The following is a 16,758-nucleotide window of genomic DNA, read 5'->3' as shown; positions in this document are numbered from 1 at the left end:
CATTTCTTGTTGACGATCTTCGACTGAACAAGGCTCTGACAGAGCATTGCAGACAAAATTTTCTTTGGCTAGTGCAGAGGCTTGGTTTTCATGGTTGACATCTCCTTAAGAGCTCCATGACCTAGGGTATCTGGTAGCTTCTGGGGCAACCTGTTTCACACCTGAGATTGAGGCTATTTCCAAGACAACACATGTCATATCAGAAAAATCATATGTTGGTGTTCTCAAACATAGGTGGTTTTTTTTTTATTTTGCAGTTCATACAATGACTCAAGGCATACCTAAATTTTTGAGTATCAATTTTTTATGTCACCTGCAACATCTACATTTCAGTTCAAGCTTTTAGAGCTTTGAATGGCCACCATAAATGTCTGTGTATAGGGAGTGAAAAGGATGGGAAAACTTTAATTCCTTTTACCGTTGCTTGTAAAGATAATTGCACTTGCTTAAATGAAAATATCTCTAAACAGTGCTTCTCTTCCCTTTTAATGCACTAGATTGCACCAAATACAATGTTTTTAGGCATTTCTTCTGAAAAGCACCTCCCAGGGAGCTCTGGTTTATATTAGCAAGCTGCTCAGTGTTTTGGAGACTGCTCTGATGATGTTGTTCAGATCAGCTTTGCCTTGTTTCACTGCAGCATTTTTGTGAAAAGAATTGAAAAGGAACAGGCACATAAAAAGCAAGGAATTTTCCATCCCTCCAAAGCTGGCAGTGACCCCGCTGTCGTCCGCGTACTCCAAGAGCTGAGAGGAGCCACCATTCCCACTCTATCACTAGACTCTTGTAAACAGAAGAGGCCTGAGGCTGATGCTATTTTAAGAGTTTTGCACAAATACAACATTTCTCACTTTATAAAAGCATGATTTGATAGAGGTTTACATTAGTGTCTAACCAGAGCTTGAGTATACACAGGCCTACTTGCTTTTCTTTTTCAGCTATGAACTCAGGGTAATAATCTGGAATACAGAGGATGTAATTCTAGAAGATGAAAATATCTTTACGGGGCAAAAATCAAGTGATATCTATGTAAAAGGGTAAGTTCTTCAGGACTTGTCTTCAAAAGAACATGTAATATTTCATTCAAAAATCAGATGAAAAAATTATGTTGTGAGAATATCTGATAAGCTATTTCTGTGACCTTGGCACTTTGCTCTAAATGCCTGCCCAAATTACTCATCTATATTGGATACTGCTTCTTTTTTCCCCCCCCCCTCTTAAAATCAAGTAACTGTAAAGTGACACGAGTCGTTACTTCCCGCTCAGGCACAGATGGCCCAAGAAGAGAACCAAGCCCACAGTTTAACAAACAGAGATTAAACACTTAGAGAACTTGAACTGTAAGAGCTTACATAGATGCAGAGAGGTTTGACATACTCAGAGAAAAGGGAATTATGACCACATTAGAAACAAGAAAGCAGGTGTTTGCCAGGCTATTTCTGTTGGAAATATTTTCTAACCTCAAGTGGGGAGCATGTGTGGGTGAATGACCATGGCCATGCTGGGGAGAGCATCACATGGGCACTTTCTGCTCTCCATCTCCTTCCTGCTGCAGACAACATGTCTGTCAGCTTCACAGATGTTACTGGGATAATCGGTAAACCATATTGCATAAATGAAATGAAAAAAGATAGAGCGAAAGGGGAGCTTGACACTCAAACCAGCTCTTTCCTGAGACTGTAGCAGGTTACTTCTTAAAATTTCTTGCTTGTTTTGGAGTACTGCTTTGCACTTTCTGCTTCTGAGCAGGATTTGAATGCAGGTACCAGAGAGGGGTGGGGAAAATTATGGCATAAGTGGCAGTAGGAAGTATTGGAAATCTCAGGTGCGAGACTGGTCTTAGATTTCTTGCTGTGTTTCCACGAGTAGAAAGTGAGATTAACATGCCAATATGAATTGTGTCATTGTGGAGTCCTGGAAAAATCTGAATTTGTAGAGCGCTAGGCATATGGAAAAATGAATTTCCCTAAAAACCTGTTTCAGTATTGCCAATGACCAAATGCAAAGAGCTGGAGGAGGGAGCACTGGGACTGATGGAGCAGGGAAGGGAGGATGTTTTCCACTTTACAAGTTCTGAAAATCATGTGAACATAATAAGAAATCCAAAGTAAGCATAAGGACAGGGCAGTCTGGTAGCAGCTCTTACTCCTGCGTAGAGTATATCCACATGCATTTTAACAGGAAGACTTGCGTTAGCCCTGACCAAGCTGTGTTGGGCACCAGGAGTGGTACCACTCCTTTGGAGCAGGTGATATTAGCCCAGGTGAAGCATGCGCTCGTAGAACCATATGGCCCCCAGCGTGCTGCAAGTGCAGTTATTGCACACACTGGCTGAGCAAACCTTCCCTTGCAGTTCCCTGAGAGGAGATACTCTGAAATCACTGGTGTTCACGCAGATATATCCAACTTAGCAATAAACTAACGTGTTCAGAGCAGTAGCAGAGTAGCTCTGACAGCGCGAAATCAAGGAAATAAATAAGAAGCCAGCCTTTGTGCTGAGCTATGTGATAACATGAGGACATCACTATCAGTGCCAGAGTGGTCTGACAGGGAAAGCCAGGAGTGGATAACTTTTTGCTTCCTTGCCTTAATGATGAAGACACAAATCTCATTATGTTCAGACAGCGCACGTAGCACTGAATCTGTCACCACGCATTGATTTGCACCAGGGCCAGTTCTGTGCTTGGGATCGTTACTGGTTTTCCCAATTCCTTTTTGAAATAATGGGGCTTGCAGGGGAAAAGCCACTATTTGGATGCAGTGCAAAAATGCTCATCTTTACTGAAGCTGTGATAAATTGACTTCAGAACTAAAACATACCTAGCTGGATCATTACCTCAGTGGAGCTCTTCAGAAGAGAAGATTATGTTTAGGAAAGCGTTGTCCTTTTGTACCATAGCACTGCACATCAGAATTTTTGCACACTGTAGCAGAAACCAAGAGGAAATCACAAGAAAAACCAGAGAGACTTCTCCAGCCATACTTATGCCATGTTTATACCCCCCAACAGCAAGTGCAAACAATTTAGACTCTAATACTGAGCACTTAAATCAGTCTTGGGACATTAAAACAGAATTTACTAGTGTGGCACAACAAGAAGACAGGGTATTTAGTAGTGGATAAATGACTGATGCTGTCTTTGCCTGTCCCAAAGAAGGCAGACATCTTGGCCAATAGCAAATAGCCAACTGGCATTTTGGGGTCTGATCAAAACAAAAATCATGTTCTCACTCTCAGCTTTTGATCATCATTGGCCATTGCTGCAGTCTGTGCCACGGCTGGGAGGTGGCCAAGATCCCCAAGCCAGGGCTGTTGCTGCGTATCACAGTCCTGAACAGTGTGTTGCCTCCTACTGATTAGGAATTAGTAAATGATCATGCCTGTAATCAAATAATGCCAACCACAATTCAAGCTCCCCTGGTGACAGCAGTGCTTTCCACTATGTGTTTGCCATAGGTGGATAAAGGGCCTGGAAGAAGACAAGCAGGAGACAGACGTACATTACAACTCCTTGACAGGAGAGGGCAACTTCAACTGGCGCTTTGTGTTCCCTTTCCACTATCTCCCAGCAGAGAAACAAATGGTAGTTAGTAAAAGAGAAAACATATTTTCTTTGGAAAAGACAGAGCGCAAAATACCTGCTGAGCTGGTGCTTCAGGTGTGGGACTTTGAAAGACTCTCTTCAGATGATTTCCTGGGTAAGTATGCAATGGATCTGCCTGAACTTCAAGTGAGGTCTCGCCAGACCTGTATTTTGTAGAGGTATGTACAAAGTGGTGTGTGAGACCCAACGTTTGCTTGTCTTTCTCTGAAGCACCACATTGCAAACTTACACATTTCTTGGAGAGGGAATAATTAGGAACTCAGATGAGACGATGCCAGAGCAATACAAATGAATGACTGACAGTACAGAGAGAGCTGCTGCATTGCTCCATGTATCTCATCTGGAAGCTGCTGTTTGAATGCCTTCATGTCTGTCTGGTCTCTGAGTGTTGTCACATTGCTTCTTCCTCCAGGCACTCTTGAATTGAACCTGAATGGGTTCCCTCGAGCAGCAAAGACAGCCAAGAGCTGTGATCTTGGCATAGTTGTTGCAGCAAGTGAAGAAAACAAGATCTCCATATTTCAGCAGAAGCGCATCAGAGGCTGGTGGCCTTTCATCAAGGCTGGGGAGCTCACGGTAGGCAGCTCGCTACAGATGAACAGCTTTTATCTGGGACTGATATGCTCTGCTGAGATCCTGAGACAGACAGATGTTTATTTTGGATATGGCATCTGAAGAACAACCACCACTGGCAATCCATAGGACTCCCTCAAATGCTTTAGTGGTTCCCCATAGATTTGGTTCAGATAATCCCAGGCAACCAGAGCACTTTGTACTTTTTCTTTGCTTTCTTCCACTGTTCATGTCCCAGCGCACTGGATGGGTAGAGTGGAAAATCCGGTGTTTCCAGCCAATTTTATGTCAGCTGAGGAAATCCTGGGAGGAATCTCACCTGCTTATTTATTTCTTTACTATTTATTTCTCACTTCAACCAGGGCGAAGGAACTGATTTTGGAGTCTACCATTATTCTCCTTGCTAGTGACACATTTCAAGTAGAAAGAGCACAGTCCTGTCTTCTTGTTGAAGTGTGCTCAATAAACCAATATTTTTTAGTTTAGTGACAGGATACAGTTGGTATAAAGGAATGCAAAGGACAATGACAGCTTTCCCCACACTCTACAAGACTTGTTACGTTAGAAGTATCCTCCTAAGAGGAATATAAATGCTGCCACACACATTTTCATTTACCCAAAGCCTCTAGCATAACAAGGCTTGCAGCAGGGTGTAAATCTCACTCAGCATGTACCTAGCCATTTATCTCAGGGTTTTCTGCCGCAGCTTCTCTTCATAATGTTGTAGTGCTTTCTGTGTATAATCTGGAGCTACACCGAAATTCTCAGTGTTTAACACAACTTCTCCATTTCCCCTGTTTTTAAGGCTCCTTTGTACTATTACAGCAGTGTAGGGATCCTCAGAGTAAATGAAAGACAGCTCTGATCCTCTGTTTCCTAGGTGGAGTCCATGTATCTAGGCATGAAGTACATCCCAGTAGTTAACTCTGCAAACTCTGCACGTGGTCTTTGGGGCATGTCTACATGAAACAGAGCAAGAAGCAGAGCTGTGTGAGCTAGTGAAGGAAAACTCAAGCTGATGTGCTCACATGGCCACAGAGCACTTTGGGAGCTTGGACCCGAACCCAGGCATCCCTGCAGCCCAGTTCTGGGATTAGTGTGGTTGGAGTCTTTTTAGGTGCATCCAGATCCCTGTGGGGACACAGACCAAGAGCTACAAACTACCTTCCTGTAGTATAGCCCTCTACAAATTCACCTGCTTTGGCCCTTTTTTAGGGGATCTCCCTCCCTCTCTAGACTTTCATTGATTCTCCAAGGGTTTTCCTAAACCACACCCTTCCTTCATATTTCTGTCCATTCCAGCAAGGAGAATGTTTTAATAAAAAGTGCCATCTTCAAGTTCATTGTCTTCTTCAGATTGAAGGTAACTGTCTACTTTCCATGGACTTAGTGAATGGGCTCCATTCCCAAATCCCTGCTTTACCTCCATTTTCTCAACTCTAGTACAATTGATTCTCTTTCTCCCAGTCCACTTTCATCTCTTGATCCCCTTGTCTTCCACATTGATCCCTTTTATCTGCATCCTTCTTTCAGCCCAGTTCTGTGCTAAATCCCAGCCACCAGCCATAGATTAACAACACTTCAGTTTTTGATATCCACAAAGGTATGGGGTAGGAAAATAACAAATACATGAAAAGCCATTTGTCTGTTTTTCATCCATCACACATTTTATGAAACTGATTTGATTGACCCACTCTTAATTGTTACTGGAATCTTTAAATCACTGAAATCTTAAATTTTTTTCCTTTGGCCTAATTAAATCTATAGTGGAGATAGTACTGAAGAACGTACCTAGATGAACAGGGAAAAGAAAGAACATCTCTGTAACCTAACACAGGCAGAAATATCAACAGATTTGTTGCTGTGAGTGCAAGGGAAAAACAAATACTTAACCCATATTTAGGAAGCTCTAACTTCCATAGCAGAAGTTACAGTTGATGAGTCCAAATAACTCAGATTACATATTTCTACTGCAAGGTGTAGCAGACATGATCTTTTATAAGTGCTAATATTTTATTGGTCACTCAACAAGCTTTAATGGCTTATCACAATGAAAACAAGTAGTAAACCAGCAGTTATATTCCATTATGATTTTTCTGAATTCTAGAAATTATCAGTAAGTTGGTGCTGAACAAAGTCGTCCTTTTGTCACAGCTCTGAGTATCACCTTCTGGCCATCCATCAAGAAAATTGACTCTGAATCCACCTGCCAACCGCTATTCTTTTAGCCTGAACAGAGCTCTAGGACTGCATGATACTTTCTGCACACAGATCTCATTTCTAGCCATCTTCCTTTTGTGAGCTGAGACCCCACAGCTCAACCGCTCCAGCGCTTGTGACCGGCTGAATTTCCCCCCATTGGTGGACTACACCTCGTCCACGTCAGCAGCGCAGCTTCCAGCTCGGCCATTCAGCTCTGCCAGGACATGTGATAGATAGAAGACAGGTCTTCTCAGATGAATTACGTTATAATTTAAGAAACAGAAAATATATTTATGGGTCTGGAAGAAAACATCCTACCCCTCTTTCCTCACAGTCCTTGAGCATAAGTCAGCCATTTGGTGCCTGGGTTTTCCTTTGTGCTTTCTCTTTAACTGCAAAAACTTTATCTTATTTCCTTTAATCGATTTCCTTCGCCCTCAGCTGGTTCCATAATTTCTCCACAAGCCGTATCCTGCTGTGATTTAGTGATAATCACCCAGAATTGAATGCTCACATATGATCTCTCTGATCCAGGGCAAGGTGGAAGCTGAGTTTCACTTAGTTACAGCAGAAGAAGCTGAGAAGAATCCAGTAGGCAAAGCTCGAAAGGAGCCCGAGCCCTTGGAAAAACCCAAGTGAGTAAGAGCATACTCATTAAACAAGCTGGGGCAGGGGCATTCAGCAGGAGATGGGGAAGAGCAGGTCTCCTTGCGCCTCTCCTGACTTTTCTCCGTTTTCATGCTGTAATCTTGAGCAAGCCATTTGTCCAACTTGTGCATCGCCTGGCTGCCAGCACTCGTAGCTGGCAGCACTTTCCAGGTTAGCTGAAATGCCTTCCTCTGGAAGCCCAAATAAATTGCATTGCTGCACGTTTATCCTCAGCTAGAGTTCACACATGGGCTCATTCCATAGCTGACCTGGCACATGATGACCTCTTAAACCGTCATAACTTATGCATACACCCAACACGTCAGTTTGGTCACCTATAAAGATCAGATGGATTATATTTGTTATATTAAGAGGATAACTAGAAGCCATTAATGTTTAAGTAAGTGCTTTAAAATGACTGTATGAAATATTTCGTATGTCCAGTCTTTTTTAATATGACCATTAGGAGACAGTCTTAGTATTAGGAAACAAGAATTTTGGATATTAGGAAAAATTTCTTCACCGAAAGGGTGATCAAGCATTGAAACAGGCTGCCCAGGGAAGCAGTTGAGTCACCATCCCTGGAGGTATTTAAAAGAGGTGTAGATGTGGCACTTAGGGACATGGTTTAATGGCGGACTTGGTAGTGTTAGGTTAATGGTTGGACTTGATGATCTTAAGGGTTTTTTCCAACCTAAATGATTCTGTGATTCTGTGATTCTATGATTCTAAGAATTATTTGCACACATTTAAAGGTGTCTTAGTTGCTACATATCAGTGGAAAACTGACCTCTGCATACATCTAGTTATTTTTGTATAAATGAGTCGCAGATAAAGGCACATAAAACATGAAAATCAAGTCATACAGGAATGACACGACTTTAACAAATCTATCTCTAATTTTTTTGGACTTCATAATCAAAGAATGAAGATGCTTATTTTTCATCATGAGACTTTTTAATGAGGACATTTTAAGTGGTTTAACAAAGGCAGATGATCTAGAAGGAGAATTTTATCTTTCAGTATTTGTGACTTTAAAAAAATATTATCAGCTGAGATTTTTGCATTCAGAAAAAATGTACTTCTAATCTATTTTGGCTCAAGTACTTTGTTCTACTAAAGTAATGAGCTAGATTTAAAAAAAAAAGGGAGAGAAACCGATGTTATATTTCCTGCTACCAAAGCTTCTAAAAATCAAGTGCTAATCATAATGGTAATCCTTGCACACTCTGTTTAATTTTGTTGGTTTGATATATATCTCAGGATAAACATGAAAAAGGAGAAAAGAGCATAAAGGTGGAATTGCCAATACCCCTACAAAGGGTATAAATTTAGCCTGAAAATTAGAGTTATCAAAGACTTATTGAAAATTGGCCTTGGAAAGACTTTAATCAATCATTTCACCTAACATCTTTACCCAAAGGCAGGATGAGCTCTGCCTGACAGATGTCTGTCTGAAAGATTCCCAGTAATGGAAACTAAAGCACTGTCTTACAGAGGAGAGAGGACTGCAATAGCTCTGAAATACATGTGGTGGGAAGCAATCAGCCTAGGCAGCTTTAAGAGGGAGTGTAGTGTGTAACAGAAGGATTACATGTCCAGAAGGTTGTCAACAAGATGCGCGAAGGCACCATCTCATTTTCCTCTCATTTTTTCAGGCCCAGCCCATGCACCCCAGACAGCCTGGGGCTCCAGGGCTCCCTGTGTTTTCACCTCAAGGGCATTTTATCTGCAAATATGCTGTTGGGCCAAAAGGTTGTCACTAGCCTGCTGGCCCCTTCTCTGCTGCACAGCCAGCCTGGAGGTGTTTTGACCCAGAAGCCAGATCTTGCACTGAGTAATCAGAGAGGATCCACACCCAGGTTTTTATGAGGAAATACACAGCCAACACATGGCTCAACCCAGTTCTACTCTTAATTGAGATGTATGCCTCAATTAAATTAAAAATAGGGTGGGGCTAGTCTCACTTGACATTACCCATCTCAGAAGCAAGCCATTCAGGCTCCTTTTGTAGCTGCTCATGTACAGGTGGGGAAGCCATCCCATTTACCTAACACACATATCTTAAGATGGGAGCTGGGGAAAGAGCTGAATTGTCCTCCAGAAGGTCCTCCCTCTCCACATGCAGACAGCCCACGACTGACCAGGCTGGGCAGCTAAGTTTTAAAGTTAGGCAAAATAAATCCTAAGGTTACTAAAGCAATATCAGCATGTGGATAGTAAATACCATTTTAGCTAGACACTCACTTACTGGAAAGAAAATAAACTAATAGCTGAAGACATTGCATGCCTCAGTTCCATAAAGCCGGTATTAAAGTTTACCAGCTCAGTGCCCGGGTGATGGAATATGTGATTCATACATGCAGAGTAGTCAAAATAAACTGAGAGATAACAGATAACTGTTTCTGCACTTCAAATGAGTTCTCTTCAAGAAGAAGTGGATCTCAAGGAGCTTTGTGTCAGGACTTGCATATCTTTATGCCAGTACTGTAGGTTCACTTTTTTTTGGCTAATCATGCAGGCTTACACAGAGAAGCAAAGAAATTTTCAGATTGTTTTGTGTAATTAAGTTTTTAAATTAAGAAACAAAATATTTCAAAACCAAAATTATCTTCTAGGAGCTACTAGACAGTAGCAGACTCTTTAATGTACCAGAGCAAAGGTGGACAAAGATTAAATGTCTGGGAAGTAAAGAGAAACATGCAAATGAGAAATAAGGTGCAGTGAGTGTAATTTCCTGCTGGCCAAAGCACCATGAGGTTATCCATCTCTTCATCTCTGCTGATCAAGACAGGATGCTTTTCCGGATGCACTCTATTATAACAAATATGCTGCTATAACTGATACAAAATGCTATTGCGTACGTTGCAAAGAAAACAAATTAAATGAGCAACATACTGGCTTTTTTTCCCCATCTTTAAAGCCCTTAAGTAGTTGGAACATGCAGACTAATGTTTTGTTACTCAAATCTGTGATTCAGTAAGTTTTACTCTTTAGAGTATCCATTTTTTAATAATTCCTTTTAACCTGGAGGTCTTATTTGTTGATTTATTTCTGAGTCATTTCCACCTCAGTATAAAACACAGTCTTTAATTAAAAGATATTCAGTTGGCCTTTTAGTTTTACAGACTTTCTGTCACATTGGCATTCACTTCCACATGCTGAATGCTGCATTCTCCACATGACTAAGACATTGCTTAAATTCCTTAAGCCTCTTTCTGGAGTGAGACACGGCCGTTGCTTTTTCTGACCCTCAGTCTAAATTTCATTCTCCTTACTGCTGCACCATCTGCACAATTGCAGTGATATTGGATAAGAAAGACAACCTGCACCCAATTTTGCAGGTGTTAATGTTGCTCCACACCACCGTACTCGTCAGGTCATCCCATCATACAAAGCTGACAGATGTTGCCTCAGCATATTGCAGGGGTAGGTAGGGCTGTTGAAGTCAGCGGCATAGTCACCTCCCAAGCTGGGTGGCATGCCAGAGCAGAGACTACACCAACATTTTTCCTAAGGAGAACATTGTTTTCCTCTCTGTATGCAGCCAGCTTTGCTGTACAGTGTGAAGAAACTCCCGGTTATGGAGGAGAATACAACATGGGGCAACATTTGGAAAAAACTTAGGATTGTGGAGTGCAGATATTTTCCACCAGAAGAAGGTGGCTCTTCTTTATGTACCCAGACAAACTACCTAGATTTTGGGTTTCATCTCATCTCCTGTTTTCAGGAGGCCTGTTTTAAATTTCCTTCTGAAAATATGCCATTTTGGGCCGTATGCCAGGCCTGAGCTGGCTCTGACTGTTATGGCACCATGACTATCACTGAGCAATCAGATTTTTTGTAATGGCTCATTACTCCTTTTGCAATGCTAAATTCCTTGCAATGATTAGAAAGCTTTTGTACTCAAGTTCAAGATGTCTGCATTTCTTCTTCAGGATTTATCATGATCTTGTCTGTAATTTTGAACGCCATGTCTTGCCTTAAATTGGAGTAGTTATGAAGTGTGAACTGGAATTTCATTCCAAGTGGTGTGTGGAGCTTGGGCTTGGGGACAGATGGAAGAAGAGTGACCCAATAGCATGTGAAGCTCATGGAAGTTCCCTCTAAACTCTGTAGTGGGTTCCCAGGAGTTAAAGGTCCTTTTTAGACTTAAATATATACTTTGCAGTGGGGTAGCTTTGGAAATATCTGGATCTGCCTTTACAAAAGTTTTTCTCTTTTTCTTTCTTCCCCTGTAGCCGACCAGACACATCCTTCTCTTGGTTTGTAAATCCTTTCAAGTGTTTGTATCACCTGATCTGGAGAAATTACAAGAAGTACATCATCATTGGCATAATTCTGCTTATTCTCGTTGTCTTCCTGGTGCTCTTCATCTACACACTGCCAGGTGCGATCAGTCATAGGATAGTTGTAGGATGAGCATAGGTTATGGGTCTCATTGTAACCAATCATATACAAACACTTCAGTTAAAAATAAAAGTCAGGCATACAGAAGTAATCAACTTGAAACACCTCATTCCTTGTAAAAAGAAAATATAACTATTCGTATCAGAAACTGGAGCTCTCAGAATATTTTAACGTGTTCTTTGGCTGCTCATTCAGACCCAGCCTGAATGTACATTATCATTAACATACTGCTGCAGCTTTATTGACAATGAAAGTTTGATTCTGCACCTAAAACTGAGTTTGAAAGTAAATTCCTTAATGCTATGCAGAAACTGATTTTTCAGTCAAGTATTTATTATTACAGGCAAATGATTAAATATTAAGAGCAAAATCTGTACACAAAGATTAGTTCAGTCTTTGCATAGTTTTGTAATTAATTATATGAACTGTTTTTCAATGACCTTATAATGACATGATTATTTTGAGATAAAAGGTTTATTAAAAAAGAATCTAAGGTTAAATTGTCTCATTTGGTGTCATGTGCAGAATTCATCCTGCACCTCTCAGTAGGAGCTCTGTGCTCTGTAAAAACATCTCGCACACTTATAAATGAGGTAAGTGTCTGTGACGGGGGGAGGTAGAAGCAGAGATGGAAAGAACTTTTTTCAGCTGCAGTTTGAAAGTGCTGGAGGTCGCTGGAGGAGAGGGATCAGGAAGATGAAGACTCAGCCACAGGCACTGCAGTAGCAAATCATCCTTGTAAAGGAGAGGGAACAGGGAGGATCCTGCTGCTTGACAAGCAGAGGGAAAGAGCAATGGAAAAGAGAAGGGCTGCAGAGTGGAACAAATCATGGAGGATTAAAGAACACAAGGAATAAAATCTTACAGAATTGTCAAAGTGTAAATCCTCATCCTACTTAAGAACACAGAAAATGCTGCAGCGTGTCTCATGCACAAGGCAAAGCTTGATAACTTAATGACCCCACTTGGCCTTGAAATGAGTGATTATGAATTTGAAGTAGCTACAGAAATCTCCTCTAGTCTCATCCATGGTTAGACATGTTATAAAGGCGACCTTTGAGAAAATGCTTTCCATCATGCTCCGCTCATACAAAGTGTGAGCACCCTTTGCAAATTTTAAAGTGTCAAAAGGCAAGAAAAAGAATTCCTAGAAATGCTGATAATTCTGCCAAGCTCAGGGTGCAGGAATAGAAATGTAGTCATCTGCATCATTCTCAGAGGTCACTTCTATGGGAAGCTTGTGTGGTACTGTTTGTACCTGGCCTGTTACGGCTGTGCGATGAGCCTCTGTGTACCCCTCTGGCCTACAACACAGGTAATTGCATTATTCTGAAAAATGGATGTCAGTGAAACTTCCACAGAGAAAATATTTTACATTTAAAAAGCATTTTAGAGGCTTATTTTGGATGGGATGAATTGCTCTAAAAGTACCTCTTCCTCATTGTGCTGATGATAGAGGCAGATGGCTAAAGGCAGGCTGAAAGCTTCCCATCCCCACCCCATCCAGCAGATTGTGATTCAGTATTTCTTCTAAATTTCATTTTCTAAGTATACAATAAATATAACTAAATTATTTAGGCATGTGAGTAATTACATTACAACTAGACATGTGGCAAAGGACCACACTGGATGGGTTTTACTGTTGGGCTATTTCCCTTTAGAAGTGTATTTAATATGACCAAGAAATTAGAACACAATTACGTGGTTGAATCTGCACTAGTTAAACATAGCAATGCAAGACAGTGATGTGGAAAGGTGCTGATCACCCTCGAGTCCCTCTTCGTCTCATATCTCTCTGCACTGGGCCCTCGTCTGGTGCAGTCTGTGCTTACACAGCATGTGTGACACATTTTCAATTTTGTGCTGTTTTGCAATTGAGCCTCTATGAAACAGAAACGGAAATGTTATTTCTCCTAATATGTCTCACCATACCATGAATTTTGGAAATGCAGTTTAAAAGCTCCAATAAGAGCAAATAAAATTATTTTGGTGCAAAAGGTGGGAGATGAATCGTGAAAACTGGAGTATGTTGTGACAGCCATAAAGGCAATGGTTCTAATTTTTTTCCACTGTGTCAGGGCAGTAGGCCTGATCCTGCATGGCAGCTGCTGCGTTCATCTGTCCTTACTCTGCTTGTTTGCCCTTACTGCCATGGACTGTGTGAAGCACTGGACTGTGGCTTGAGTGCCCTGCCCTTGCCAGAGGGTCCTCCTGCATGGCTCCAGGACCGAGCCTTGGCTCTGGACCCCAACAGCAAGCACACAGTGGCAGCAGCACTGTTAGGACAAGATGGCTGAAATGACATCCCCCTCCAAGTCCTGGTCTGAGTCCGGATGACCAGGGACCATGCAAAGACCCTGTCCCACTTCGTCCCTTGCATCCCAGTGCAAATAGCCATCTCCTTCACCCCTGCTGCCCCTGGGGTCTTCAATCCCCTGCAGCATGACCATTCCTGAGCCCCTTGTATCACTGAACACTGAGGTCCCCTTACCCCTGCATAGCCCTGCAGTCTGGGCTAAAAAGGGCATCACGCAGCCAAAAAGCAAGCAAGCTAACTCTTCCACAACTCTTAAACTGCCTATCACTACACTCAATGCGTGTAGGCTGAGCTAGATAGCATTGTCTTGTGGGACAAAGCTAAATCAAATACCTTTTCATGATCTTCCAGATGGCTGCAAAGTAGCTGGAGAGGTAGGGCTGTCAGTAAGTATTAAAGAGACGAAATATAGCAGCACTCAATGCTGTACTACTCATACAGATGCCAGATGCTACGCTTTTGCATCTTACGTGAATTTATGGTGACATGGGTTTTGTGGCTAATAGGGAGTGAGGTTTATATCGACGATTGTTGTTATTGTCAAGGGCTCCTATCTATTTCATACAAAAACAAGAGATCCTTATCCTGAGCAGTTATCTCAACATTAGTCTGCAATTATGCTGGCTCAATTTTGAAGCCAGCTGGTACAACTTGGAGTTTTATCAACTGGTTTCTGACCACAAATAGCTCATTAAATAGCTGAGTGCTACCATTGGCAAATACAAGATTCATGGATATAAGATTGTGCTCTTGGAATTGGAAGGCTAGCCAAGAATCCCCAAAATATTTGGAAATAATAGCTTACCACTGCTGATCTAAAAAGGCACGTCCTGCTTTGAGACATTTGGCTTGCAACAATAAACACTGCTTTTTGCATACAAAAATCTTTTCAGGTGGGAGCAGATGTTATCCTTCTGGGGGGCAAACCTGGAAGATGGAGAGACCTATGCCTGAACTGTTGAAGACGGACCCAAGTTTGGAGTGTAATAATTTCTGAGTGCCCAATTTCAGGTACCCTGTGTCAGATTTTTAGACACAAACTCACCTCCTGCTGGCATTTAAGGAGCAGAGTGGGAACAGAGTCCCATGATTTAGTGTTGTGGAGCAAGCTGGGCATTTATCACCTATTCCTGCTCTAGGCTCCAGTTGTAGCTGATTCGACCTATGGACACATCAAGATGGGTGACTGAGGACAGACATGTCAGAGGGTCGTGCTGACCAGATTGAAGCCAGCCCTAGCCTGGAAACGTGTATTGGTGCCAAAGCCTTGCTGCTTTCAACAGGACACATCACGACACAGAGCAAATAGTGGCCTGGTGTCACCCACGCATGTGGCCATTGTTGTAGGTGGATGTGCTGCATTTTCAATCACTAGGCAAAACTTTGCACCAAGAAATTGTACAGGTTTATAAATGCTACCAGCAGATGTCCAACCGCACAGCGGTAGAGATGGGGCAACAGGGGAAGATGGACCTCTGCCTTGTTCTGGTGATACAGCTGAAGAACGTCTGAGGAAAGGAAATGGAAAGTCTACTTTTAAGGAGGAAAAACAAAGCAGAACCTAATCAAGATACAATGTGAACCACCAGAAGAGGAATGGTTCTCTGCAGAAAAAAATCTCAGCTCCAGGCATATTCACGGGCACACTAAAGTGAAATCTTTATAAAACATTATTATTACATGAGTCAGAAGGAAGAAGCATTACTGCCATTGAAGAGCAGAGACGTGAAACCACTCGCTTTAACAGAGCAGGCGGAAAGCCATAGAAAATCACTATCAGATCTTTGCTGACAGGGCCTCCCATAAACGTGAACAATCCTGAAAAAACCCACCAACAGATTACTGAATTGTGAGTCCTTGAGCAAAATGTCTATTCATTTATACTGCTGTCATTTCTGTTGGCTCAGTTTGGGAACATACAGTGGCATGGTAATACTACAGGCAAGCAAGAGCATGAAACTGTTAAGAAGCAGCAGAAGTTTTGAGCTCAGCCAGTAAAAGCAGGCAGTTACCAGTAATCGGTACCCCCACAGTGTGGTTTGCCACAATCTTACCTGATTTCCTACTGTAAGAACAGAAAAGAGCTGTTATCATTGATTTGGCTACATGATGACCAGGCACATGACAGTAAAAGGTGAGTCTTATGGGTATTGACCTCTGACAATTTTGCATTCCCATATAGCTAATTAGAACAAAAAAAATCTTGTCTCACACTGCACAGTGTCGCAGCTCCCAAAGAATACACTTGCTGTTCCTGACTCTTGCTACAGAAGTCTGCAACAAAAAAACATTTACCTGTGTAAGCAAAAGCTACCCCAGCCCAGCAGCCCAGCTGCTGAATTCCAGCTGTTTATGTGTGCTTATCTGGAAAATACCATAGTGTGAAATGATCACCAGACTCACTAGGAGTTAAGGATGGGGCCATGTGCAGCACCCATTACCAGCTATTTCCCATTCATAACATCCCAGCCCATCACAAAACCCTCAGGAAAAATCAAGCATAGGCTTCCCTCTGCTGCCACCACAACTAGGGAGCTTAAACTACCACAGGATAAAAAGGGATCGGGGAAAAAAACATAATTTCTAATTCCCCCTCCCTGCACATTGAGTGAGACAGAGAAAAGCAGCGCTTGATTTCCCTGCGAGCCAAGTTCCCACCAAGCCCCCATTGATGCTGAGCCACCTAGCAGAGCCAGGACAACCGCAGCATCCCAAGCAGCCCTGGCTCTGGCAAGGTGCAGCCCTGAGGCTGTGCTGGAGAACGAGTTTTCAAGCCCAGGCTCATGCTGTACCGGCAGACATGCTTACCATCATCTGCAAAGTCATTTCTGCTAAACTCACCAGGCACCTGCCAGTTTCTGTGTGTTGTGCAGTTAGTCTGCATTTCATACGGCGAGGTAGCATCCCAGCAGCATGCAGGACCAGGCTGGTACATGCGTTGTCCAGATGGGCTACACTTGCATCTGCAGCTTAGCACTCTCTCCAGAGACCTGCTCTGGAGATC

The 16,758-nt window shown here is 42.3% G+C and overlaps 1 protein-coding gene across 1 annotated transcript in view; it reads left to right on the top strand.

Moving 5' to 3' along the window:
- The window catches only part of FER1L6 (fer-1 like family member 6), a 125,066-nt gene extending 113,617 nt beyond the window's left edge, over window positions 1-11,449 (top strand). The window contains exons 37-41 of the mRNA XM_050892928.1: window positions 939-1,037; window positions 3,457-3,698; window positions 4,017-4,180; window positions 6,914-7,014; window positions 11,269-11,449. Of these exons, the coding sequence (XP_050748885.1) occupies window positions 939-1,037; window positions 3,457-3,698; window positions 4,017-4,180; window positions 6,914-7,014; window positions 11,269-11,449 (787 nt within the window). The remainder of the gene's footprint in view (window positions 1-938; window positions 1,038-3,456; window positions 3,699-4,016; window positions 4,181-6,913; window positions 7,015-11,268) is intronic.
- The last annotated feature ends 5,309 nt before the right edge of the window (window positions 11,450-16,758 follow it).

The sequence above is a fragment of the Gymnogyps californianus genome, chromosome 2, assembly GCF_018139145.2.
Source record: "Gymnogyps californianus isolate 813 chromosome 2, ASM1813914v2, whole genome shotgun sequence".
NCBI lineage: Eukaryota > Metazoa > Chordata > Aves > Accipitriformes > Cathartidae > Gymnogyps > Gymnogyps californianus.
Note: the sequence above shows the minus strand (reverse complement) of the source record. Positions and strands in the feature narration are given on the sequence as shown.